This window comes from Epinephelus lanceolatus, chromosome 21 (assembly GCF_041903045.1).
Source record: "Epinephelus lanceolatus isolate andai-2023 chromosome 21, ASM4190304v1, whole genome shotgun sequence".
Lineage (NCBI taxonomy): Eukaryota > Metazoa > Chordata > Actinopteri > Perciformes > Serranidae > Epinephelus > Epinephelus lanceolatus.
In genome coordinates, this window is record NC_135754.1 from 13,071,831 (window position 1) to 13,099,678 (window position 27,848).

At 42.9% G+C, this 27,848-nt stretch overlaps 1 protein-coding gene across 11 annotated transcripts in view; it reads left to right on the forward strand.

Annotated features, from left to right (window-relative positions):
• Positions 1-27,848, forward strand: part of mrtfab (myocardin related transcription factor Ab) — a 50,301-nt gene that overhangs the window by 18,472 nt on the left and 3,981 nt on the right. For 5 of the 11 annotated variants that reach the window (XM_033611235.2, XM_033611237.2, XM_033611239.2 and 2 more), the window contains 13 exons: positions 12,303-12,368; positions 19,003-19,058; positions 19,745-19,820; positions 20,569-20,727; positions 21,709-21,863; positions 22,574-22,726; positions 22,935-23,006; positions 23,646-23,830; positions 24,362-24,533; positions 25,583-25,978; positions 26,087-27,091; positions 27,197-27,403; positions 27,507-27,587. In XM_033611235.2, coding sequence (XP_033467126.2) covers positions 12,303-12,368; positions 19,003-19,058; positions 19,745-19,820; positions 20,569-20,727; positions 21,709-21,863; positions 22,574-22,726; positions 22,935-23,006; positions 23,646-23,830; positions 24,362-24,533; positions 25,583-25,978; positions 26,087-27,091; positions 27,197-27,403; positions 27,507-27,587 — 2,783 coding nt within the window. Of the gene's footprint in view, positions 1-5,583; positions 6,276-12,302; positions 12,369-19,002; positions 19,059-19,744; positions 19,821-20,568; positions 20,728-21,708; positions 21,864-22,573; positions 22,727-22,934; positions 23,007-23,645; positions 23,831-24,361; positions 24,534-25,582; positions 25,979-26,086; positions 27,092-27,196; positions 27,404-27,506; positions 27,588-27,848 lie in introns of those variants that run through there. The other 6 variants (XM_033611236.2, XM_078163500.1, XM_078163499.1 and 3 more) reach the window with 3 other exon arrangements.

Consider the following 27,848-nt stretch of genomic DNA (forward strand, 5'->3'; position numbering starts at 1 on the left):
GCTAAAAGCTCTGCTGGTTTTCTACCCGGAAGTATTTGTAAACAACAAGGTGATTCCCTCTAACGTTATAGTCCGGCGAGACGGATGAGTCATGGCCTTGTAAAAGATTATGTTTGTTTCTTTTAGTTGGTGAGAATGTGTCGCCGCAAACGCGACAAACATCCACTAACTTTGACGGCGTTTTCTGCGAGCACGGCTGAGCCATTTTGTACCGCTACACGTGTTTCTAGTGGGACTATGTTTATGAGCACAAGAGTTCAGCGAGCCACCGAAAGACCGCCCTGCGGATTTACTATTGGTTCTGCAACGTAGAGAGTATTTTTAAACTCTGAAATTGTATCCGCCCATCTAAACACAAAATCAGGGAGAAAGTCATCAGTCTTTAGTTAAGCAAAGCGTCTAAAGACTGACTTGTGAGTCTACCTTGCTTGTGACTAGAGTATTAGTGGGTGTAGTGCGAATATGTTACCCAAGTCTAACAAAACAATACCTATTCTGACACTTCAGTTTTTAACCCTTAACAGATGCTCTGTGCATCAGTGTTAAATGGAGAACCATGGCTAAATAGAATTGGCATAGTCTAAAGTTAAAAGTTTCCTCATTTAGATGAGGAAATAACATGTCACATTTTGGTCAGAACTGAGTAAGAGGAATGAATATGTAATGTTTTCACTTCTGTTAAAGGTGATGTCATGGTACTCATTGGTCTCATATTGAAAGAGAGAGGTGGTGCTGGTTTCCAAAGTACTTAATCCTTGATTCTGCTTATGTTATAGACTACCAAGTGCAAATATACTGTATGTATCCAGGACACATCAGTAGTAAACTTTCCTTTAGCAAGTAATAAAAAACAACTGCTTGGTGGTCTATTCACTCAGATCAGGTTTTGACTAATAGAAACAAACATACTGGTCAGTAATTTAATGAAGGACATAAATTGTGTTACTGTACTAGACATCGCTGGGCGATATGGAGAAAAATTCATATCTTGGTACTTTCAAGGCCAAATGGCAATACAAGATATATATCTCTATATTTTCCACAAACAGGGCTACATGTTATTTGCAAGTCAAAGCCACATTTGAGATGTCACAAGCACTTCTCTGAAAATAGACTGTGATCAAAATAAAATGCAAAGACGGGGATTTTTTTTCCCCCTGTTTGAAAATATATAACTGCCCAACATGTAAATGAAAAATTACAAGAAACACACAGCAGGGCTGTACGTTGACTTTTTGCATACAGCACTGGAGCTACAGAGATTTAAAGGTTTGTAGCACAGGCCACAAAACTACAACATGACTGTAAAAGTCTTGTCTTGTATGTCATTGTCACCTGCATCCAGGCACTGTCTAAATGTCACAACAGACTACAGCTACCAAGAAGGATAGCGATGTACTATGATCCACCTCACACAAACTAGCAAACAAAACGTTCACTTTACACAATCAAGCAGCTCTGTCTCCCACACATACAGCGCAGCGCTGTACTGCATGTGTGCTACTGCGGTAATTTAATTCATCTCACAGACTCATTTAGCGTAGCACCTGCAACATATAGACCAACATCGCACTGTAGGCTAATTAACAGACAGATTAATCAGAGTAGCAGCTCTGTGTCTCTCTTAGTGTTGCTGGAGAACAGTGAGAGTGTGAGAGGGGCGGAGCTGTGCGGAGAGTGTGAGAAAGGAGAGATGCACACTGGCATGGCTTTTCAGAAAAACAGCGTTACGTAACGCAACTTGACCCAATATTGATATATATGGTATAAAATGTTTATCTTGCTAAAAAATATATAAATATACAGTACATAGTTGTTATGTTGCCCAGCCCTACTGTACCAGCATCATTCTGCTGCAGCCCTACATAAGCAGGAAGTAAAGAAGAGAAATTGATTGCGATATTACTTTTCACAGGATATTGACGTCAGACAGCATCTTTGATTTCCTGTTATTTATATTGCGGGGGATGAAGTATGATGAATACCGTGGAGGTGTTGAGAGATAATTACAGACATTCACTGATGGGAATACACCAGGAGTCCCACATTGATCTGGAAAGAGTTCACAGAGCATATTGTTCAGATTGCAGTGCCAATTATGACTTAAATTCCCGGTCAGATTGTTTCATTCCTGAGAGTTATCCTCACAGGCTTTTTATGTGTGGTTCGCCTGAATCAGACCTGCCTGGTCTTGTTGGTTAGGGATGATTGTGGGCGGTTGGCGGAAACTACTAATTGTTGTGGGCAGGTAAATGGAATGTGGTGGGGTGATTGTTTTGGGCAGGTCCTGCTGAAGGGCAGTCTGTGCCAAGAGGGTCATGATGTTCCCACCACTAGGGTAGAAAAATAAAAATCATTTAGGCTCTAGTCACTTTATCCCCTCAACATCAGCCAGAAATAAAAAAAAAAGCATTGTTTTAAGGTCATGTTGTATTTTTGCAGCTGTGGCTGATGTTTGGGATGCTGTAGCAAGTAGTGTAGAAGAAGTCATATTCTACTGCCCTGCACACAGTTCAGCTTCAGGTCATGTCTGTTTCTGATAGTCCTACTGTCCTAGTCAACCCATGTCTTTCAATTATGTCCTTGGTTATTATATACAACAGTATGTTCTGATTGAAGAAATGACAATGCGCAAGAAGCCAGTGCAGAGATGCTCACTGCATCCCATGCTCACTGGTGGTTGTTTGCATTTTACTCTGCTGTTTTGTCTGCAGCGTTTTATCTAGAACCAGTGTAGATAGCACTTTTAAATATCTGGTCCTCTTGATGCGTTTTTATTTGCCTGTTGCTTGTCAAAATAGGATTGGACTTGAATAGATTTCCTCCCAAACAGTAAAAAGAAAAAAAATCAATCTCAGTACCAAAACGCAGCATGATTTGATGCCATTTTACAAGAAAACAACTAATGTTTTAGCTGTTTGTGCCCCCGGTGGTCCAGGTTATAATGACCGACTGGAAGCTGTGGGGGAGTTTTCCTTTCATTTACACATCCACAGGAAGTCTTTGAGTCACTGCTTCTGCAAGACCTTTATACTGTAATTATATCCTGCCTGCTTGCCCCAAAAGCAGTGTTTTCTTTTTTGTTTAATTCCCAGAAATGTTTTTCAGTGACGGATAAAGAAAAACCCAGATAAGGATGTCCAAGGCCGAATAGCCTCACTGGAATGTTACCAAAGCCAGAACTATGACAGCAAATTTCTCTTGCTAAAGGTTAACATCCCCACCCAGTGTAATGATTGTGAGGAGAGTACTGTACACAAACAGCGTGCTGAATAGTGGTATATATTATATAGTGGTAGCAGTGGTATACATTTTAAACATTGGCAACCGTCCTGGGACTCAGGCTTATCATACTTAATAGTTCAGATGTTTTGTGCTGCTTTTAGCCAAGCTAAAAGCACAGAGGATGGCAATGTTGGTTCAGACTGAAGTATTTTAATGTTTAAATGGGTTGCCATGAAACTTCAGAATATACGTGGTGCCAAGAGGAGAAATATACATGCTAGACATCAGCGTGTTTGAACTATCATTGGGAGCATGGTGCTAAGCGTTAGCATTTAGCTAAAGTTTATTTACTTTATTAATCCCCTGAGGGGAAATTCAATGTTTTCACTCTTGCTTGTCAATTACACACAGGTCTGAAAGACACACACATGCACAAACAGGACCTATACATGCACAAAGTGGAGAGATGTCAGAGTGGGGGGGCTGCCCTTTGGTCAGGCGCCCCGAGCGGTTGGGGGGGTTCGGTGCCTTGCTCAAGGGCACCTCGGCAGTGCCCAGGAGGTGAACTGGCACCTCTCCAGCCACCAGTCCACGCTCCATATTTTGGTCCAGACGGGGACTCGAACATGGCTTAGTGTTTAAGCTACGTCAATAGTTTTTAGTTACTTAGTCCTGCATCTCTGCTTGATACTTATTCAGGTGCAGGCAAGTGATTGGAAATAACATAACTGCACCTCCCACACACAATGGCCACTAAGCCCTAAAACCATAAAAACTCCCCTGCAATCTGCTGCCTTGCCCTGTTGCTCAAGGTTACAATGACAATAATCAAACAGAATTTATACGTTACTGTTAAGCTGTAAATTGTCATCCTCTCATGATGTTTATATTGCCGTAGGAATCAGAGCCCCATGTGTTTTGTTATGTAGAAAACACGGATTAGATCACAGAAGTTCAAAATGACAAGAAAACGAAAGTAAAAATAAGAATGGATTTAGGATTTTGAGCCATGAAGATGAAATGTAGTTGACATGTTTGGCATGCTGTGTGTCAGTCAATGATGTGTCGTGTGTGTGTCGCTGAGATTGGCTCAACCCACACGGCGACATCCTAATCCCTGTGTGTGTTATCATCTCTGTGTTTCCTGCCCAGACTGTGAATCATAACAGCAGGTGGACTTTAATCACACACTCATAACAGACAGTTATTGTAGGTACCAGTCACCGTTTGTTCAAGGAGGTGTCGTCTGTGTTTTCAGGTGCAGCACGGTCGTGTGTGTGTCACCTGTTTGACAGAGGTGGTCTGCACTGGTCAGCCATGATGTCACATGGTGTGCTGAGTTTTCATATTTGATATTTCTACTCAGGCCTTTAGTTTATTAATAGATGGACTTCTCTCTGTGCTGTCTGTATTATGAAATGAAAGGTATGGAAGCAGTGTATCTCCCTTTGTGTCACGCCTCATGAAACATTGATTCAGTGCAGGGAAATGCGGCTTAAAAGTTTGCGTGTGTGTATTTGCAGGCAGTGATGTGTGTGCCACAGAGTAACTTTACCCTGCAAGCGCACAGGTGATACCAAGCTGAATATAGCCCCCTTATGGCCAGCTGCCCTTGCTATTTAAAACAGTGGAGAGAGGGGGGAAGGGGGTGCGGCCGGGGATGGGGTTTACCATCAGCATTCTGCGGGAGCCAGAGACAGTTTGGTGGTAGGACTGGACCGCAAAAAAATCTATCTAGCTATCTGACAGGATTAGGATGCATTGGCTTTAATTCTGCGGTCGCACCAGTCCAATCAGAGTCTCACTCCTCTGATAACATTTTTTACAGAGTTTCTGTCTTAACGAGACGCCTTGTCTCAAGGGCAGACGGTTCAAAAAACATTTTAGAATTGCAGTGGTGATTGGGTATCAATCAATCACTCTAAAAGTCAATGTGAGTGTGTGATTCATCTCAGTATCAGATTTACCAGAGTATCTTTGACAAAGGTCGATTATGTCGGATGAGGTCACCACTGAAAACAGTCTCTGGCATTTGTCCGCGAAAAAGTGTTCATACATTAACTGAGTCATCATTTTTGAGGGCAAGCCTGTGTAGTCTAGAAAGTGTTCAAGAACAGATTGTCTCATCCATAGTACTGTGATTTTGTCCTGTACGCTGTGTTTGTGCGTTTGACAGGGACGAGTTTGCATGTGGCAGCCCCCCTCAGCCTGTAACAGTGAATGAATGGCAACAGCTGAGCAGGAGAACTTTATCGGCAGCACTCCCTACTTGTGTGTGTGTGTGAGTGTGTGAGAGAGAGAGAGAGAGAGAGAGAGAGAGAGAGATTCAGGAGGAGCTGCAACCAGAGCAGTCTCTCTGGGCACTCTCCCTGCCGAGCTCACTGCTGTCCTCTCTTCCTCCGCCGCTGGCCTGTTTTCAGTTTCCTCCCCTCCGCTCCCTTGTTCTTTTCATCCGCGACTCGCCCTGTGGATTTCTTTCCCCCTCGTCTCTCTGGGAAACCTTCGCAGAGCCAGCGCCGTCGTGACTCGCCGGCTGCCACTGCAAGGGAAGGAGAGAGCAGGAGGAAGGCAAGAAAGAGAGAGAGAGAAGCTGAGACAGACCAATCGATTACTGTGATACAGAAGAGAGAGGCACTTGGAGAGGAGAGGAAGTAGCAGCATTTTTCCTCCACGTTTTGGTTTAAAAGGAGATTTTCTTCGACTTGTATGAGGCTCCTCTGAAGCATTTGATTCACATCCTTCCCTTGGAGAGAGAGGACAGCTATTTGAAGGGACAGCTGGTGCAGTTTTGTCACATCAAGGATTCTTCTTTCCTCCCCTCTTCAGTCAGAACAGCCAACATTGGGGACTCAGGAGGAGGACCGCTTTTGACTGACAAGATCAATGTTTACCAAATAATTTATCTCCATTCTGAATGATAATGCTGGACACCAACCAGTGCCTGTCCTTTGAGCCCTCCCCCCCGGGCTCTCCTCCAATGGGGGATGACATGGAGAAGACAGGGCTGACGATGGATCATGACAGACTTGTCTATCACAGCCTGAAAGAAGGTGGGCGATCCGGAGCTGCACACAGTCAGTAGAGACTCAAGACACTTGATATGATTTGTGTTTATGTGACTCAGTGTACAGGTTCATATCAGTACTTTATGGCTTCACATAAATGGTTGATGGGGCTTTTCTAAAGATAAGCAATTTGGTCGACTGGTCTGCGTAGGAAGGAAATAGAAGTGGTGATCTGTTCCCTCTGATAAACCTGTGTCATGGAGCAGACCTGGCCACTAAGTTAAATTAAGGAAGTGTGGGCGACCACAGGTGTAAAAATTTGAGCCTGTGATGTTAAAGTCACATGGCATCTTCTTCCTCATAAAACATTTGCAAAACAATTTTCATTTTTAACCTCCATGGTGTGCTCATGTTTACTTGCTAGCAGTCTTCTTCTTCTTTGCCTTTGCTGGCACATTACCGCCACCTGTAGATCAGTGGAATAGTGTAAAACCACTGGCAGAGACATGTATCATGTCACCTGCATGCCTGTTCACGATAACGAACAAAACAGAAAAGCATTGCTCCATAGCATTTTTGTCAAAAGCGCCATCATTCAGAGCATTAATACAGCAGCAAACAACTGTTTGCAGTGTACAGATTTAGTGGAGCAATGCCGACCTGAGCAGAGAATTGAGTCAAGCCACCTCTATGGGTGTTGCAACCCGAGCTCCTCTGTGGTTTGTTGTGGTAAGCCGGTCTGGCCACGAGTGCATATTAGTGTATATGTGTATCCCACTGGCTAGCTCGTTGTTGCTGCTTTGCACTGTGCTCATATGGCAGTTACCACTGTGGGACAGTGTCATGACTGTTAACACCGTTAGCTCTGTCAGCACTGTTGCCATTGTTTAGCACTGTTTATGGAGTTAGCATTGTTAGCTGCTAGCTCAGCCACCTCCATGCTGAAAACGGTGTGCAGACAACTCATACGCTGTGAATTTTACTAATTTCACATAGAGCTTTTTTAAGTTATGGTCCAACTGGAGGTACTAGCAAATATTTAATACATATAAAATCTTTTTTTCAGCCAGATTGTAAGTTGATGCTGTCATGTTTTTGTTTTTTGTAGTGGTAGTAGTTGTAGTGGTAGTCATAGTAGTAGTAGTAGTATTTTAGTCTCTATCAAATGTGATAATGTGACACTTACTGACACTGCACATTTTTGGATTTAAATTTGATGTGCACAAACACAGAGGAAAACAAACACTGCCCAGCGGACTTAAAAACCATATTTCTCCACTGAAAGGGAAAACATAAAACAGCCAGCAGTGACTTAATGTTAGATATTGGGGATATAGCCTAATTTGGAATGGTTTGGTCAGGGCTGCAGTAAAATAAGCTTCAGTTTGTTTATAACCAACATTACAAGCATTACAAGCAAGGGTCAGTCTCAGATGACTGACTACAGATGAAACAAAACATTCCTGTGAGGTTCAAATGGCTGAAGATGGAGAATGTCCAGAAAAAAAGGAAGGGGAATGGATAAAAAAAACAGATGGAAGGAATTTCTATTGTACCATAAAAAGGACTGGCATGTTGCAGTGTCGCTGTGCACATGACACTGCAGCTGTCAGTTATTATTCCAGGTGCTTTTTTTGCTAACCGCTACCTTTGCTAATCGTGCATCATGTCTAGAGAAAGTGTGAGTGACAGGTACTGCATAAAGCCATGAAAGCTCTGGGAGCCTGACTCGCCCTTCTTGAACTTTAAGATAATTAGTATTCACCACGACCCCTCATGTTGTCATCTGGCTTCCCGGCACAGTGCGGCAGTGCGAAGGCAAAGGGACTGATAGCAAGATGTGAATGGCCTTAACCTTGTGTTGTTTCTGCCCTCTAGCCTCTTTCCATTCTTACTGATGTGTGAAACATTTGTTGTGGTCAGACGCTGCCTTCATTTCTCTGTTCAACAGATGCAATGAAACCACTGCTACTGTGCAAATGAAGCAGGAGAACATTAACAGGCTTTCTAAATAGAACATTTCCAATGCCGATGCCAAGCGTAATGTCCGCGCAGAGCATCTGTGAGGTCTGTGTTCGTTAGCCGAGTGAGTGGCAGTGTGATCACGCATGTTTCCGTCCTCATGTGCCCACTATTTTACTTAGGTTTGGCTCGCATTATTCTGCCTTCATGTGTGTTGCTATTGTCGGTGTGTGCAGGCTTAGCTGTGCCAAGCCTGGGGGTCTTTGGGGACAGTGACGAACTCAGACATGTTTAAACAGATCTAATGACGAATGAGCACAGCAGGATTAGCCCAGTTGGCCACCAAGAAGTTGGCAATACCTCACTGACCTCCTCCTTCTGCCTCTCTGACGCCACTGGAACCTTAACTCTTGGATTCCTCTTCCCCCACTACTTTTACGTTACCAAACGTCTTGTGCTGAAATGGACAGTCATGTATGTGACCTCTGTGTCAGTTTATGCACACAGAATCCCCTAACTTCCATGGCTTACTACCATAAGTCTGGAAACTTTTTCCTCTGCTGTATGACATAGTTTGTAGCTGTGAGACGGCTGTGTTTAGATACTGGACTTGTCTAAGATCATTACCTGATTAACTCATTTAATCAACAGAAACTTTATTAGCTGCAGATTTGTTTGTTTGTTACACATTTGTTACATCCATGAGAAATAAGTAATATTGTGCTTTTCACCATTGTTCCCTCTGCTTCATCTAAAAACTGCTCTCCTTCTGTCTCTCTCCCTCGCTCTGTTCCTTGGCTCTTGCTTTTTATGAGTGCGGAGGCCAGTTTTGGCTGTGGCCTAGTATCCCAATAAAACTGCCCTGCCTTTTCATCCTTTTCTTAAATTAACCAAAATGGCCCTCAAACCTGATTTAGATGATGACATTGTCATATTTAATCTTTTTTTTTTGAAATGCGAATCCATTAACAATTAAAAAAAACATCAGCATCACTGTTGACTATGTTTGCATGCACTTGTGAAACCCGGTTACCATGGGAAAATCATGTTAAGGCAGGAGATGAGAGAACATGTTCACATGCACTGTAATAACCTAATTATATTATAGCAGAAGTTGAGTGTGTCAGTCAGGTTTCTCTTAATCCTTAACCACAGTTAAGGAAGTCTAGGTTTATACACCATTTGAAGGTGCTGTATTTGGCATTTAAAGCATTAATGTAGCAGCAAACAACTGTTTGCTCTTTAAAGACATAGCGGAGTCGTCGTATTCCGAGCTTCTCTGTTGTTTGTTTTGGTAGACCATCCTGCCACGCATGCTTGTAATTCCATGTGAGTCCCTGTGTGTGTATCCCAGTGGCTAGCCAATTGCCACCACTCTGCATTGTGCTTATACAGCAGTTGCCACTGATAATGTCCTAACCCAAAGTGGCAGAACGCCATTGTTGCAGAAGCGTAATCCCTCCCCCAACCAGGTTAACACCATTGGCTCTGTCAGTACTGTTGCCATGTTAGCTGCTCAGCGACCCCCACACTGATGCCATGTGCACGCAACCTCGAATTAAACTATGGAAATTTAGATTAATGCTGATATGTGACAATAGCTAGGTTTCTTACCTGCATGTAAACACACTCACTATCAGTATAAAACTTTTCATATACATTTTGGCACCAGTGCACAGCTTACTTTATGGTTATGATTCCTTTACTAACAATTACTGGCTTCCATATTTGTTTAGTATGTGTTTTATTTGTAGGTAGTGCAGTAATAACAACTAAATTGTCATATGATTTGGTTTCCCCACCTCAACCTACAGTTTTAACACAACTGCAGCTTTTCACACGTAGCACCATCTCCAGCATGCATGAGGTGTCACTGTGAGACTTCTGCTTCTCTTTGTCAAACCACAAAGAAAATTATGGCTGACACTTTTTGGGGAAGGATATTGGGAGGACACTGACAGTCTTTTTTAGCTTTTATACTAACGTCTCTGGCAATTCATTTGGTTGATAAACTGGCGATAACAGCTATAAACAGCTCACTGTGGCCACTGGACTAAACCGCTAATGCAAGGATTTCCAGTTCGCTTACTGCCAGAGATGAGGAATAAACAGAGGAATGAGAGAGAGAGTGCAGGGGAGAATAAATAAGTCAACTGGAGTGCCCTGTCTGTGTGAAAGAATATGAGGAGGGAGCATGGAGATGTGAGGCTGAGATAGAGGGAAAGTGTAAGATTCTCTTTCCCAGAATAAACCTCTTCCCTAGAAGTGCCAAGTGGCTTGGCGTCTTATCCTGCATTCGGCCGTGGCACGGTCAGTGTGTGTCCGTGTGTGTGTGTGGGTCAAGCAACACGTGAGTCTCTTAAGTGTTTGCCCATGTGTTTGGCACTGTGGGAAAATGAATCTCTTAGCTGCTAGTGCAACACATACATGAGCATGCCTGGCTGTGTTTAGGTCTCTGTGTTTACGTCTCTGAATGTGAACTGACATGTTATTGCTTCCAGAGGGGAGTCTCTAGTGCTAGCCTCATCCCTCACGAAGGAGAGCATGCACACTTGTAAATATAACAGAGGGGAGCTGGGATCGCCAGCGAGCATTTAGAGCCAAGGAATGACATTTAGTTGCACAGGCTGTGACGTTAATTCATGGAACTGGCAGTGTTTCTGTCCAGGCCTGGATTGTTTGTCATAACAGCAGCAGCAGCAGCTACGCAGGACGTCTAACAGGTTAGCTAGCCTGCAAGCACCAATGATGTCACTTTGTTAGTGGGGAGGAACAGGTGCTGCTTGTGTAGCAGACACAACCCGCGGCCCAGAAATGCTCGGGAAGCTTCAGTGGTGCGTTACACTTCGTGTACACACACATACCCCTTCAACAGGGACAGCTGGTACATATAAAACAAGAGTCTCAGCTGAGGGGAGCTGAGCTGAATGTCAGTGAAAATAGTATTTGGCGTAATAAACTCATTCCTTCCTCGGATTCTGTCAAACTAGCAAGCTTAAAACCAACACGAACTGCAAGTGTGTGTCACATCTTCAGTTTTAAATTGGAAACAGGCTATTGCCAAGAAGCACAGTGGAAGTATAGTGCAGTATCAGTTACTTATCGACTTCAGAAACCCCATCGCACCACAGGCAAGTGTCAGCAGTGACCCTGTAGCTGTTCTGTACATTCTTGTCATGGTTGGTGATGTGTTTGTAATCAGTTAGTTTGCTGTGTGACTGACTGAAGGGTCACTTCTCTAAACTCTGTGTGTTGCAGTGAAACTGCAGCAAATGATGAAATGCAGTGCATGATCCTGCAGATGTCCATGTTTAAATTGTCATTCTGTAAAATTATTCATCATGTCTTGATCTAATTTGTTTTTACTTTAACATTTATTTAAGACAATAGGGCCAGAATGAGCTTTCAGCCTGAGAGTTGATTCGTAAATGCTACCGAGATGAGAACGACTGTGCAGAAAGGTCAACCATGGTCCTGCTTCTTTTGTCCAGTGCTGTGTTCCTTAAAACTCTCTCTCGCAGCCCCTGCATTATGTAACAAGTGCTTCCTGTTTTGAAATGACGGCGCAATCGGCCCTCATGCACTTTTTTCAACTCCTCTCTAATCGAGGCCGGTCTTGTTTCAGTCTGCATTCTACATCTAACTGTTCCTTTTTCCTTCCTTTGCTGGTTTCTTTTATCTGTTTTGCTGCGCTTGCTCTCGCTCTCTCTCTTACTGATTCTTACTATGGTGGCTGTTCTTTTACACACAACTGCACACACTTTGCACACATAAAAAAATAGTCCAGAAACAGGAAGTGTGTAGTACGCTGCTCACACCCTCTTGGTACCCGCCTCCTCTGCCTCCTAGCTTCAAAAAAAAGCACAAAAGAAGGGGGAAATGGGAGGATGTATTGGGTGCCAGAGAGTGCAGGTCCTCTTCATGTCAGTCGGGTTCTGGTGTGTGGTTATTTATGTGAACGAGGCAGATGGACCGCTGATCAGAGGACAATAAGAAACAATAAGGAAGCTTTAAGAGCTCAGAGCTCCATCGCTGCAGTTTCTTCTTCTCGCCGGCTGTACTGACTCTTCTCCTCTGTCTCCCCCCCTCACCTCCTCTGTCTCCATGCAGTCCTCCAGCTCAAACTCCAGCAGAGACGTACACGAGAGGAACTGGTCAGCCAAGGGATCATGCCACGTAAGTCTCTGATTTAAGTCTCTGAATTGAAATGTATTCTATTCGGCAAACTTGTATTGTCAGTGTGGGTAGTTCCATTTTAACACACATGGATATGGCATCTACAGGGATGCACATACACACCACAGAAAAAGCTCAAACTGACTCGGTCTCTTTCGTGTTGTCTGTTTAGTGTTGCTGTGTAGTAATGTAGTTTTTATTTAGCGTGTGAAGATCTTAGTGTTATGTATCGTAAAAGAAACTTATACTGACAACCAGAGCGCTGTATCTGTGTCTTTGAGCCGATGTCAGAGTGTTAACCCTTTCCCATCCTACAGCATCAGACAGAGTGTCAGACCCTGTCAGAGATTGATTGGGTCGTCACATAATACTAACACTTAGCTATATGCGCACGGTCAGTTGATTCATAAGTTAAATGTGCTATCTGATTACCTATACTATACAGGATATGTTAACAGTGTACCTTTCTGAGTGTGTTATCTTCAGGTAACACAAAATCATGAAGGTTGAGACATCTTTGCATCTTGGTTTTTACTGAAAGTGTCAGCTCTGTTATCGGTATGAGCGTTCAGCATGTGTCACATTTGGTGGCGTTTTTGCACCACTTGGTGTTATCAAATAGGACAGCTTCCTCTTCTTCTGTATCCACTTCCTGTTTCAGAGTTCCTCTCATCACAAGAGGCCTTTTTTTATTTTACTCTTTCTTCATTAAAACGTAGCAATGCACAATAAGTACGAGGCTTTTTTCAAGAAGGCTCTTTGTAATAAAAAAATGACCCAGCATTCAGCCTCATACAATATGTACGGTAGATAATCCTCTATGACCAATTGATTGAAGAGTAGAAGGTCTCCAAATGAAAGTAGGAAACCTGACATGGTGACTGTTAATCCCCATTAAAGACAGAGGAACTTAAGATGCACTGAATATTTTTGTGAGTCTCAAGATGAAAAGATGGAGAGGTTATTTGCATTTGTCCAAAATGAAGACAAAGCAGGTGTGAATGAAAACTGCACTCACTGCTGTGACAGGTAAAGAAACCAAAATGTGCTTTGTGTCAGAAAGCGTTGGACTGTTTTTCAGGTGTTGTATATTGTGGTAATATAACCCTGGATGAATCCTTTGGCATATCAGTTCAACAACAATGCACTTAAAAGTAACACACCAGGCTCAGTTTGCATTAAAAGGGGGTTAGGCATGAAAGAATGCGCTGGAGAGGACACTCTGACCAGGTACTTGTTGTAGTGGGCAGAGAGCAGATTTAATAGTTGCAGTAAATCTGTCCGTTTCCTCCTTATGCAACAGGCCTCAGGCCTGACCGTTGAATTGGGATCAACGTGTACTGGTAGAATATTTCGCTCTCAGGCTACTCCTCTGTGGAGAAACAAAGAGACAAATACCTAAGGAGGGAGAAAGAGAAAGAATAGGTTTATAAAAGATTCACCTAAGACTGTGTTTGCTCTCAAGTGGATGTTTTCCTCGAACATAGGATTTTACAAAGAGCCATTATTTTTGACTGTTGCCAGGAGACACAGCAAGGTAGAGCAAAGGCTGCTCAGCTGTCAAGGCCCCTGTTGAACTATAGGACAGTGAAGATTGTATTAACTGCTAAAGAGCAAGCAGGGTGCATCATTTATCGAATTTTAGTAGAATCGTATAATAATATGTACAAATTGTGATCTGTATGGTGGAATATTCTTAAAGGTCCAGTGTGTAGGATTTAGGGGCATTTATTGGCAGTAGTGGTATATAATATTCATAACTATTTGTTCATCAGATTAGAATCACCTGAAAAAAGAAGCATTGTGTTTTTGTTACCTTAGAATGAGCCGTTTATATCTACAAATGGAGCAGGTCCTCTTCCACGGAGTCCACCATGTTGTTCTACAGAAGCCCAGAACAGACAAATCAAACACTACCCACACAGATAGGTCCATTCGTGCTTTCACATTGGCTACCATTATTCTCCTACACGCTTGGCACCCGGTGGAAGTTTCAGTTCTGCAACCTCACTGCTAGATGCCACTAAATCCTACACACTGGACTTTTAATATTGTAATATGTTTTCGACCATGTGGCGCAGCTGTAGAGGAGACAGTGGGTGCTGGGAACTGATGAAGGGTCAGTGTTGCTGCAGGATGTAATCCTCACACTGGTTTTTGCAGCTGTAGGTGGTGTGAATGAGTAACTTTCCACCCTCCCCCTCTGAGTAACCATCGTCTGGGTGTTCTTGAAGAACGCACTTGGCCTCGCACTTAGATCAGTGACGCTACAAAATTGCTGTTGTTGCACTGTGTCAATATCAAGTAACTAAGTGTGAAGCAGGTTGTTTCTGAACAAGAGAGTACAGAAGAGAATCATGAGCCGTTGTTTCCATGAACATATTTTATGCGCATTTTGAAGTACTGCATTAAAAAAATCTGTTTGGACACGGCAAAATTTTTACTCTCGATTTAGTTGGTTTTGCCTTTGTCGAAAAAGATTTGATGCGATAAAAGGGAAATAGAAACGCCATTGCCGAATACGGTGTCGTAGCAAACTTTTACCTGTTTCCATCGTTGGCATCTTTCTCTGCTTCATGATGATTGCATTAATTTGTCTTCGTCTCCATTCAGCATGAAACATGGCCAATACTAGCTGACCTGAAAGAACACTTAAAACTTGACCAGCTGAAACAAATACCTGAAGACCTCTCTCTATTTTGCTCTCATAAATGGGTTAGATGACGAGGCCACTTATTTTGTTTGTAGTTTGCAGCCTCTACTTCTTCTACTCTGTTTACTGGCCATGCGTAAAGCTTAGCCACCACCAACGTCTGACTAAACTACGCTTTGCAGCCTAGTTTATTTGTTCCAAACTTGATTCCCATTCCTTGTTTGTGACATGTCAAAAGTTTGCTAAAATTTGAGAATTGAATGGAAGCATGACTATCGCACTAGAGTAGGAAAGGCATAGATATATGAGTTAACAAGCAATAACAATGCTCCTGTGTCTAGAGCTCAGCCATGTTTGTCATTTGATGTAGTAATTCAACCAAAAATCAGAGTATGTCTGAGCTGCTGGCTGATAGGTTTGGCCACTTTAAAGCTGATTATTGAACCACACTTTCTTCATCAGCATCTGAGATATTCAGTAGAGATTGTAGGCTCTGTGTCTTGGTCATGTTCCCTCTAGTGAAAACAGATTTGAAAAAGGTGTGTGCGCTAAAAGATTTCATTTCCACTTTGTATGTTCAGATCATATTTTGCCTTTTTTCCAGTATTCCGCCTAGTTTGTTTGAGGTTGTACAACAATGAAATTGTGTATTACGAGCGTTGTTGAATCAATAGATCATATTGAAAAATGTGGCCAAGTACACGACTCTGTTCTGTTGTCTCGGATTATTGTTTCTGTGTTTCAGAATAGCCTGATACACAGTACAGCTGGTGTTTTTTTTATCGTTTCTGACTTGCACAAGTATAAAATAGAGATTGATTTGGCAGTCATAAAAGGGCAGCTGTTCAAACATACAATTATATTTCATGCTTGCTGCTGAAAATGAATAAAATGTCAATTAGAGCGACATTACGAGATGTATTACATTAGTTCTGTTTGTCCAGAACAAAGGGTTCATTGCTGCCAAGATTTTTGTTCAAATGATGTCACAAAAACATTACCTTTCACAGTTCTCTATTAATGTTAGCGGACACGTTGCCTGCCTGACATCTGATCTCAATCAAAGGCCAGTATGACTCTGCTATATCGACAAACTGACATCAGTCAAACCCTCAGTCCATGGACAGGACATTTTTTGTTGACTCTCAGCAGATGATAGTAACAGGATCATCTGACTGAGTTCTTGACCGTTGGTTATGTCACAACTGGCATGTAGGTCTCTTTGTGAACTTCAGGGGTTGTGACACGAGGAATGCCTCCCACCCCCACCCAGTCGACTGTGACACACATACAGTGGACGCCCCGTGTCACACACCTTTTGGCAGGGATTTCACCAGCTCTTGACCAATCTAATGAATGTTGTGTTGCATCATTATAACTGCCAGTGTCCTCCCAATATCCTTCCCCAAATACTGTACAAAAACATCTCTGTTTGTGTCTGTTTAGTTGTGCTATTTTTTTTTATTCAGTCTAAGTACTGTTAAAAAAGTCCTTATTAGTTTTTAGGATATTTAGTCAACCCCAGTCCTTTTTTAATGCAAGTTTTAGTTGGCTAAAAATCTGGGCATTTTAGTTTTATCTCATTCAAAGAAAATCGTAACTATCTTAGACTAGTTTCAATCAATGAGAAGGACATTTTTGTCTTTTTGTGGCTTCAGATTATTGAACATTTTACTCAATCTAGTAAAGTCAAACCCAAAAATGTGGTCTTTTTTTTTTCGGTCAAGTGATTAACCGACACTTGCTACACACTGATATACACGCGCACACACGCTCTCTTTCTCTTACCTCAATTAACTCATACTCATATTGGCTAACTAGTCTACAGTATTTCATCTCCTCTTTTTTTGTTAATTAAAATCAAGACATGTTAGCAAAGTTTTTATTTTTTGCTGCCACATTTTAGTCTAGTCTTTTGTCATCAACGATATTGCATGTTAATATTGTCACAGTTAGTGTTCAGTAAAAGTGTGGTGCTGTCACGTCATGGTCTCATCTTAGTCATGGAATAAAAGGTCGTTGCCAAACATTAATCATAGTTTTTGTTTATGTAATTATCACTGCTGCTCAAATTTAAAATGTTTAAGACTACGCGTTTGGGTGTCCTTGGTGTCCAACAAGTCTAAAAGAAGATTGTTACTCAGTTTGGCTATTCATGATTTTAACGGTATGCTCTGCAGGATTGTCAGTTACTGTTTGTAAACATGTTCGCCAGCCAAAGTGAAAGTAAGAGCAAGCCCCAGATTCACTCTCGTCTTGATTTCATCATGTTATATTTGCGTTTTTTTTTTTCGGGGCTTTGTCTCTTGAATGCCTGCTGCTTCCTGCTGCCTGCTGGCACCTGGTCACTACCTTTTAATAAAGCTGTGGGGAACACGCCCATAAACATCTGGAACACAGAAAATAAGATGTACAAGCAGAGGGCAGAGTTTCTGCAGATAAATACACCACCACAAACTTCCAGTGGGTCATGAGTGATGTTTAAGAGGGATTCCTTTTGTATGAGTCTGTACATTGTTTTTAGGAAAATCGTGCATAGTATAATTGGAAACCGTCCTCTTTGCCCACTATCTTAATGTGACCAATCCATTTTAAGCATAGACTTAACTTGAAAGCATGAATGAGGTGGAAAAATTTGTCAAACATTTTTCTAATTGCTTGGATCTGGAATATGATTCTTGCACATTAAAAGATTATCATTTTAAAAATGTAAACTTCTTTTTTTGGTTTCTCCTTAATGGTCATACTCTCATTTGCTTTTGAGGCTGTGACTAGCTGGCTAAAATGCAGAAATATGTGTTTACACACACACACACACACACACACACACACACACACACACACACACACACCACAAATACTTTCACACCCCCACCCATGTACTTAAAACGTTGCAGACAGTCATGGCTGAGTGCAGTGATGAACATATATTTCCTTTGTGTGCATCGGTCCACACTCTCCTCTGTCTCCACGCTTTCCTTTTAACGATCCACTCCAGACTACTCGTCATCAAGGATTTATTACCGTCAGACTCCCAGTTACTGTCCATCTCTCACATAGCACAGACAGTTGGCCTTTGAAATAGTTCTGGAAGTCTGCTATCTACAAAATGCACCACACAAGTCAGCGCACATCAGTAGCGTTTTAGGTGTAAAATAGCCATAAAACTATCACAGAGCGGGGCTATTGTGCTGATTTATGAAAGGTATGTAAGAGTTTAATCTGGATATATGTGTGAGTACTTGGCACATGGAAAGGTTTTGCTACATTGAACAGGTTTTGTGTGTTGGAGGTTTGCGATTCACTCAAAGTTCAATTAGCGTCTGCTTTGGTGTGAAAAATCACAGACAAAAATGTCCAAATGTAGATTCAAACAACTTCTATTCTCAGTTCAAACATGATAGAATACACGGGATACTTTTATAGAGTAATTTTATTGAATGAGGTGACAAACTGAGTTAAATTTAGGCATATGAAACTGCTTAGTGATGGTTTAGGAAAGCTCATGGTCATGGTTATAGTCATGTGATTCCCTGAGGTTTGCCTGAATATTTGCTCCCATAATGCCTAACTTACCTACGCTGCTTCAATGTAAAAGCCCCAATGAGCACAATGATAACATGACTGGGATCTGAACAGCACAGTAATTGGCCAAAGAAATCGTTTGCAGGTACAATTCTCTTTGTGATAACCGAGGAAGCTTTCACTGCAGAAAAACTGTGCTGTATTCCTGCACACACAGCACGCTGCAGCGGCCCATCAGCCTCCTGAGCTGTCATCAGTGTGTGTGGTTAGAATAGCACTCCTGACCCTCTCATCCTGCAGCCACTTCTGCTTTGAGTTTGTCTTCTATAGCAGTGACTGTTCTCACATTGTCGCTTACTGCAAGGAGCATCATGACTCCCATCACAGTCCTTGTGAGCTGTATTCATCTCTCTCTCTTTCTTTCCTCCCCCCTTCTTCGTCCCTCTATCCATGCAGCACTGAAGAGTCCGGCAGCCTTTCATGAACAGCGGAAAAGTCTGGAGCGAGCAAGGGTGAGTGTCTTAAATTCAGTGAGTTTGAATCTCTGCGGGACAAAACATTACCCGTAAATATTAACAGCATAATCTACAAAGCATTATTTGTAATTTAATTTACCGTCAGTATAGACACCTCATACTCTGCTGACAGAAAATAACAAATCGAAACTTTAGATGCCATACAGATAGTAGTAAGGTGGCCCTCTTCATTTTAGGAGCTGCACAAAGCAACAGGGTAGCTCGGCATCATTATCATGTTTTTTAATAACCCAAGGTCAGATCTACCTCTCGCTGCCATCTGGAGCTGCCATCATGCAAAGTTGCTTAGAGAAGATTTAAATGCGTAATTTGCATCTAGTCTGTTACTCTGTTACTGATTGGAATTGTAATTCAAGCAATACCTGGTTTGTGGATGCTTTTAGTTGTAGCATAGATAGCATTAGCAACGAGAACCAAAGAAAAAAGCACCGACTGCAGATGTAAACCCACAAAGAAAATTCAATGAGAGTGAGTCACAGTATGGGACACTGGCACTGTAACAAAGATGGCAGGTAAATAATACATGTAGCAGGTTATTGCAGTGTAACAAGTGTCCATTAAACGGCTTATTTGAGTGTTGTCGCTCTAGTATGGGTTGATTACGGGCTTGTTTCTCATCTCTTTGCTTGTGATCCTCCTCCTTACACACGTGTATTCCCCAGACCGAGGACTATCTGAAGAGGAAGATCCGGAGTCGTCCTGAGCGCTCTGAGCTGGTCAGGATGCACATTCTGGAAGGTGAGTTTTTAACCTACAAGTGGTAAATGCACTTTGAGACTCAAAAGACTTCCCTCTGTAATCTCAAAAGAATACAATGAAAGGTTTGAGTCACTCTGTCTGAGTCTGTTTCAAAAACACGAAACCGAATTAAAAAGGAACCACACAGTGAACAAAACGGAACTAGTTCCCATGTGATAAGGTTAACCTGTGGTTCCTATTTCATATTTATATGTGAACTAAGTTTAACTGTATTTCTTAGAAGCTGACGGCACTGCATAAGCCCTGTGAACTCATTGCCTGATTCTGCCACGTAGATCAAGTCTTCTGTTACATTAGAATGAGTCTGAAATAATCTGAGGGGTCTATGCTCAATTTTATCTGTTGGTTTAAACCTTTTTTTTTTTACACACATATAAGGGTTTTATGACGTGGCATGTTTGTTTGCATCACATATATTAATGTTCTGTATATCAGCTTGACTTGATGCTGTCCCTTAATTGATTTCCTTGTTAAACTAGCAGCAAGTAGCAGCTTATATTTGAGCTTAAATTTAAATCCAGGAAGTGCTACAAGGGCCTTAAAACACCAAATCTATGATCTTTAGAAATTCAACTTCCTGTCTGTAAGAATGTGCTGAAATTATGACATATACAGCACCTCTTGTGCATTTACAAAACACATACCTGGTTGTATCTCGTAGATCAAACTGAATCACATGATTACTGAATTTGCATGCATGCACGTTGTCTTGCTGTGTCCACCACAGAGACGTCGGCAGAGCCGTCCTTGCAGGCCAAGCAGCTGCAGCTGAAGCGAGCACGACTGGCCGACGACCTCAATGACAAGATCTCCCACAGACCAGGTCCCATCGAGCTGGTTCACAAGAACATCCTGTCTGTCGACTGCCCCGTGCACTCACCACTGGGTAGCTACACGCACAGTTTGCACACTGCTCACTATCATTTAGATGTTGCAGTAAAGGACAAAAATCAAACTCACAGTTACATTTGCAACCATTAACACACATTATAGTCACACAGATAAATAAATGGACAACAAGGAGCAACAGAAAGCATACAGACAGCACAGTATGCATACACACAAATTTAATATAATATATCCAGACTACGTTTACAAAAACCTATAACAGCATACAACCATGCAGGCACAGGGTTGCACACTTGCGCAACATATAGTAAGACTCGCAATCACACGAGCATGATTCATAATGACTTATAAACACACCGGGCGCTATAAGGTGCATTCAGACTGAACACAAACTGAATTAATTCGCCTCATTTACTGACTTGCTGAATTTATTGGAGGCACAAAGCTGAGGGATGAGTGCAAGTGTTGCAGTCAAGTTGAAACATGTTCACCTGTATTATTGAGTTACCATTATGCTACTGACTGTGTGCAGTTGCACCACCTCTGAAATCTCATTTGCATTCAGTCTGAACACACCTTCAGCCAAGTGATTACGATATCCAGTTATCTACACACACTTGTAATACAGTACTATAAAGGTGAGTGTGTAAACACACACACTTATTAGTAACTACAGGTTGCATCACCGTACCATGTTACAGATATGACACAACAACAATGTTTGGACATAGTCCTGTTTTGAAATATGGCGGAAGGGGACATACAGTGTTGTATAACTTCTCTAAAATTAGTCATGGCTGTGTAGCAATCAGAAGGTGATGACTGTGTTTGACTGCGTGACACACTGTGAGGAAGCCAGGTCTTTGTCAAGTGTTTTGTCCACAGGCTACAGAGTCTGGGAAGATTCCCACGTTCATGAGCCGTTTTCAGGCCACAGAGATTTATAACGCACCACCAGGAGATGCTGCAATAACTGTTGTGTCACTGAATTTCAAAAGGTTTGTTCTCTCCGTCACAGATTCTCCAAAGGGAGAGAGCTCATCTTTGGATGAAGACAGCAGTGATGCTCTGTCACCAGACCAGCTAACCAATCACGACTCTCCCCTGAGTGCCGTCCCTCAGCTGTCCCCCTCGGACATGGTTACCCAGAACGGGGATGTGTCACCATCACAGGTACCATCACAAGATGTCTTTTAAGCCAAAAGAAGGTCACTTGAATTTGCAATGATTCAAACATAACAAAATTTAATTAGATGACTTTGCCATGAAACTGTAGTGATGGGCGTAACGATTCTTTTTACAGCATCTGTTCCTTTGAGTCGATACATGTAGATGTATAATACTTTTTGAGTTTTGATACTTTTTTGAAAAATTTGGTGTCAGTTTCGCCATGACATGGCTCATTTGATTCGTTTCTTTTGCTTTTTTTAAATTTTTTTTTACCTTTTTTTTTGTTGTTTAAACACTCCTACCAGTAATATACAACACACCTTTGTAGTGTCCATGTTGTTTCCTCATTTTAACTTGAAGCTCATGAACACACCAAAGTCAGAGGAACGACCATCCGGGGAGCACGCTAAAGGACTGTTGGTCCTAATCTGGCGGAGGTTTGGACTCGAGTCTGATTCAGTCGGTCCTTGCTTGTTCACTCACAGTAGCAGGCAGTGTTAGCATTACCCTACGATAACAGTGAGTGGGCGAGTGGGAAAAGTCGGGGACTCATGAGCACTCAGACATTCAACAGGCTGACCCAGTAAATAATGGACACTAAAAAAAGAGTCGTTCAAAAAGAATCATTCGTTCATTGTCGCCCATCACTACATGAAACATAGCCACTGGTGATTAACTTTATCACACCATTAACTAGAGTAATATCTTCTCAGTTTATTACACAGTCCCCTCTTCCTCCACCACCTCCACCACCACCACCTCCTCCTCCCCAGGTGAATGGGTCAGACTCCTCCCCATTCCCGAAAGTGACAAATGGGACGACGCTGACCTTAACAAACTCCCGCCCCTCTGCTGGACATGTGAAGGTGCGGTAATGCTGGTTATTTTCCTCTCTTTCATAGAACCACAAAACATGTCTCAGTTTCGAGTTGAACATCCTGCAGATTTGATGACTTATGAATAAATCTGACCTTAATCTCTATTTGTGGAGCAGCTATAACTGGTTAACCCTCCCTCATCTCTTCATTTCCTTGCTTCCTCCTCCCCGACCCCGTTTCTCACGGTTTCTGTCAGCAGTCTCAGGCTAAGGCGAGTTCAGACCGTCCTCCACAGAGACCTAAGAAACCAAAGGACAGCAAACCCAAGGTCAGCAAGCTCTTTGTTTTGTTTTCACTTTAACAGGCGCTGACGCTGGAGTTACGGGTCTGATTGAGTGCAGAAAATACTAATCCACAACAGTCACCGCAGGGAAGTTGTCAGCATATATTTTTAGGCTGCTCCATGACAGTAGTTCTTCTTTTAAGAATTAAGAATGTGGAGTTCATCCCTCATCCATCAGGTTTCCTTCCCTGTGGTTTTGGTGTCATTTCTCTCAGAATAAGAGACGCAGGGCTTCTGTCTAGACTCAGTGTGAAGACATTTAACAATCATACAAAGAGAAATTCATTGTGCAAGAGGAAGAGATACCATTTTGCGCGTCAGCGGTATCATCAATACACAAGAACACAAACCTTCTTTTTCTGAACTGGAAATACGTGCTCTTTCACTGTAGTTATGTTATTACTGTTGATCTTCCCACCTACGTGTCCTGAAGGCACATACTTTTTTTTTGACTGTTTAAAATGTCCAGAATGCTTTTTGAGAGTCAGAAATACAAACAAAAAACAATCTAAATCTATAAAAAGCACTACAGGCAAGAGGGAGAATATTTGGTTTTGCTTTTGGGGTGAACTGTCCCTTCAAAGAGTCCACTTGCATCTTAACCCTTTGGTCTCCTGGCTGTAGGTGAAGAAGCTGAAGTACCACCAGTACATCCCTCCAGACCAGAAGGCAGACAAAGAGCGTCCACCCCAGATGGACTCGTCCTATGCGAAGCTCCTCCACCAGCAGCAGCTCTTCCTGCAGCTGCAGATCCTCAACCAGCAACAGCAGCACTACAACTACCACACCATACTGCCCGCCCCACCCAAGTGAGTGTCAAGCATGACAGTGTGTGTATGTGGGTGTGTGTGTGTTTGTGGTGTGGAAGTGAGGTTGACTGACTGCAGCGGTTTTATTCAAAGAGTCAACTACTTTGCCACCCACTTTTTTTCTCCCTCCTATTGAACCAGTAGTTATTACCCATAGTTCACTGGTGCAGCACAGCCTGTAGGCCGTTTTCATTATTACTTCCTGTGTGCTCCCAACTTTTTCTGCTGTGGTTTGTTGCTTCCATCTTAGTGGTTTATGAGTGAGTCCATAGAGCCTGGAGTTAAAGCAGAAGTAATCATTGAAGGTCTGTCCCAGCTTAGCTTCAGTGCTTTGACAGTAACAACGTGTGACTTATGGAATATGCTTTTCAGATGAAACCTATATGGTATAGTTTTTGGTTTTGAAGGACTTTATGTTTACCATCAACACATTTGCGTGACCCTGCAATCGGGTCCAAATCACAACATTCCCTGCAGTGTCAAAGCAGGACAAGCCATATTCATACTTCACTGTTTTCTGCCTCCCCTCAGGCCTCCAACAGAGCAGCCTCCCACAACCAACTCTGGCCCTTCCCCCTCCCGCAGCGTTCCCACGACGACCACCCCAACCCCCTCCAATCAGAGCGGGACTGCCCGTCAGAGCCAAACTGCAGTGGGAGGAGCCAAACCAGGCACTCTGCCAGCCAACCTGGACGAGTTCAAAGTGAGTTACACAGACCATTTCAGCCAGGATCAGAAAGGTACCTGCGAAGAACATAACACAACCAAAAGAAAGTATTTCCAGATATGTTGTAGCTGCCATTTGTATTAAGTTTTGAACTTTTTTGCTGAATAAAACAAGTGATCCAGTCAGCAAAAGATCATTTGATGCTTTGAATGTGAGCACCATGAGGGTTTTAAAGGTATACTATGCTGAAATTGGGTTACTGTTTGTAAACATGCCAGCCAGAATGAAGGTAAAAGCCAACGCCAGACTCTTGTTTGGCGTCCTGCCTCGTAGCATTTGCATTTTTGGGCACTGTGTCTCGTAGATGTGTGCTGTTTACAGTCTGGCACCTACACACTACAAAGTGTCACTACAAAGCATCAACCTCACCTGAGCACTGTGATGTACACGTCCACAAACATCCCAGACACAGAAAATAAGTAAATACAGGCAGAGTGCAGAGTCTCTGCAGAAAAATACACCACCACACACTTGTAATAGGTCATGATTGAGTGAGAGGGATTACTTTTGTTTGAATCTACATGTTGTTTCTTTAGGAAAATCCTGCGTCTTATATCTTTAATGCATGATCTCAAACGGTACCGCTAAATTTAGCAACTGACTATTGTTGATGTCCTTGCAAAGTACAGTTTTAATGTCCCATCACATCTAAATACCCTCCAAAAAATTCAACTAAATAAGTAGTTCCCAACCTTGTGATTTTTTGAGAAATTTTTGTCACATTCTTGTTTAATGTTAAAAATGAGTAGAGGCCTGAAGAGGTCAAAGTGTCCAATATTCATCAAGTGAAAAGGGAAAAAGCTGAAAAGAATATTGTAATGTGTCATTTTAAATAATTTTGTGACCCCTCAGATTAATCTAAGGACATTTTGGGGATTCCCTGCCCCCTTGTTTTGAACCACTGAACTTAATTATGTGTAACTCACCACTTGTGTTGTCTCTTACACATCATCAGTTATTCTCTTCTCTTTCACTCTGAGTCAACGCCTGCTAAGTGAATACCGGTCTGGTTTCTCATCCTCCAGGTCGCCGAGTTGAAACAGGAACTGAAATTACGTGGTTTGACTGTCTCAGGCACAAAGAACGATCTCATCGAGAGGCTCCGCAACTATCAGGAGCAAAATGGTGGCACCACAGTGGTTGTGAAAAACAGCATATCGCAGCCCAGCCAACAGGGCACGACCTCATCCGCTGGCACCGTCACATCCTCTCCAACCACAACAACAACCCCCGACCACCAACCAGGAGAGGCGGGCTTTAAGTTAGATTTGTCATCGTTGGCTCAGGTGATTCCAGGGCGGGTCATGCGGTTTGGCAGCACCAGCTCCAGCCCTCCGGTTTCTCCTACTCCATCTGAGAGGTCGCTGGCCGGGATGAGTCCAGATGAGACGAGCTGTAATGGAGACATGTTTGGAGAGATGGTGAGAGCTAGATATGTGTTTATTGGATAAAATTACTGGACACTGGCAAAAAATGTAACCTCTTCCTTCAAACTTTTCCATAAATTCTCTTCTTGTTTCGTCCCTCAGGTAAGCTCTCCCCTGACCCAGCTCACCCTTCACCCATCTCCTCAGCACCCACCAAACATCTCTCCGCTCTCCAAGGTCAAAGAGGAGATCCAGAGCTCCTGCAGCCTCTCCAGGCCTTCACCTGCCTCATGTCAGGCTCCAGAACCCCTGTCTGGAACAGCCATGGACACTTCCTGTTATGACAAGGACCAGATGCTCCAGGAGAAGGACAAGCAGATCGAGGAGTTGACCAGGATGCTGAGACAGAAGCAGAGGCTGGTGGAGACGCTCAGGTCCCAGCTGGAGCAGGGTAAGATGACAGGAGTAGGTGGGGTAGTGTCAGAGAAGGAAGGAGGTGAAAAGAGCAAAACATCCCCAGAGGTTAAACTTCAAACTCTGATAAAAGCCTCGGCCATCCAGCCCCCCACTCTCCCCAATGGCATCGTGGTGAGGGTGAAGAAGGAGGTGGAGTCTGAGGAAGGGATGGAGGGGGTGACGGAGGCGAAGAAAGCGGCCCAGCCGATGCAGTGCTCTCAGGAGACTCTGCTCCGGCTGCAGCAGATTCATCGGCTGCAGATCCAACAAGCCGAACAGCAGAAACAGACGCTGCAGCCCAAACAGCAGCAGAGTCAGGTGCAGCTGCAGAGAGTAACAGAGGCGATGTCGAGCCCTCAGAAGCTACAACAGCAGAAGAAAGAAGCCCAGATCCTGCTCCATCAGCAGCAGCAACTGCAGCAGCTCATCATACAGCAAACCCAACAGAAACAGCTCCAGGCGCAGCAGAAGTTAGCGCAGCAGAAACTGGCCCAGCAGAAACTCAGCCAACAGAAGCTGGTGCAGCAGAACCAGCTCAAACAAACTCAAGGTCAAGTTCAGCAGAACCAGCAGAAGAACCAGGTTCAGCTGAAGCAGGTTCAGGTGCAGGTCCAGAAGCCTGCACTGAACCTAACCCAGCAGAGGAAGCAGCAGAGGGCTCTGCAGAGGCAGCAGCAGAAACAGCAGACGGCAGCTGTCACCACCCAACAGGTAAGGTCATCATCAGCCCTCTTAAAGTGGATAACATGTTGAAATAAAGTGCATCGAAGTTTTAATTAAAAATCTTAATTTCACTGAAACATGTTTGGTTCACAGGTGACCCCAGTCTTTATCAACCAACAGAACGGCACTCAGATCCACACTCAGGCCATTTCATTAGACCTCCTCAAGGCGAATGGCACGCCGACACTGGTCACCGACAGCAACGGCAACCACTACCTGATTGCACTCACCAGTCAAACCACAGAGGGACAGAACGGAGTGTCCTCATTGGCCAAACCCAATGGACGCATCACACTGCAGGTACAGTAAAGCTGATAAAAAATACTCTGTAGTTGGCTGCACACGGTTAATAATCTGTAGTGAAATATTTATGTGCAATTTTTCTCTGCTTGTTGTCTTTCAGAGGTTGCAGTCGACTCCAAGTAAACTCCCCAGCACTGACAGCCAATCAAAAGAGCCGCCAGAGGCCGAGCCAAACAAAAAGGTACAAAAAAGATGTCTTTCTTTATATATAAAATTTATGCATGGTTATTTATTGAATAAATCTTTTATAGGGACAGGTATACAGCGTGGGCCAGTGTCAAGGTTGATACTCTGAAAACAAAATTGCAAAGGGCTTTATAGGTGTGTTTTAAATGTATTTATATGCATAATGTATAATTATACTACTACAACCACACAGGAAATATTCTGAATCTGGAGACGAGGCTGTAAAAATGAGAACAGGCTGACTAAAATGAATGGA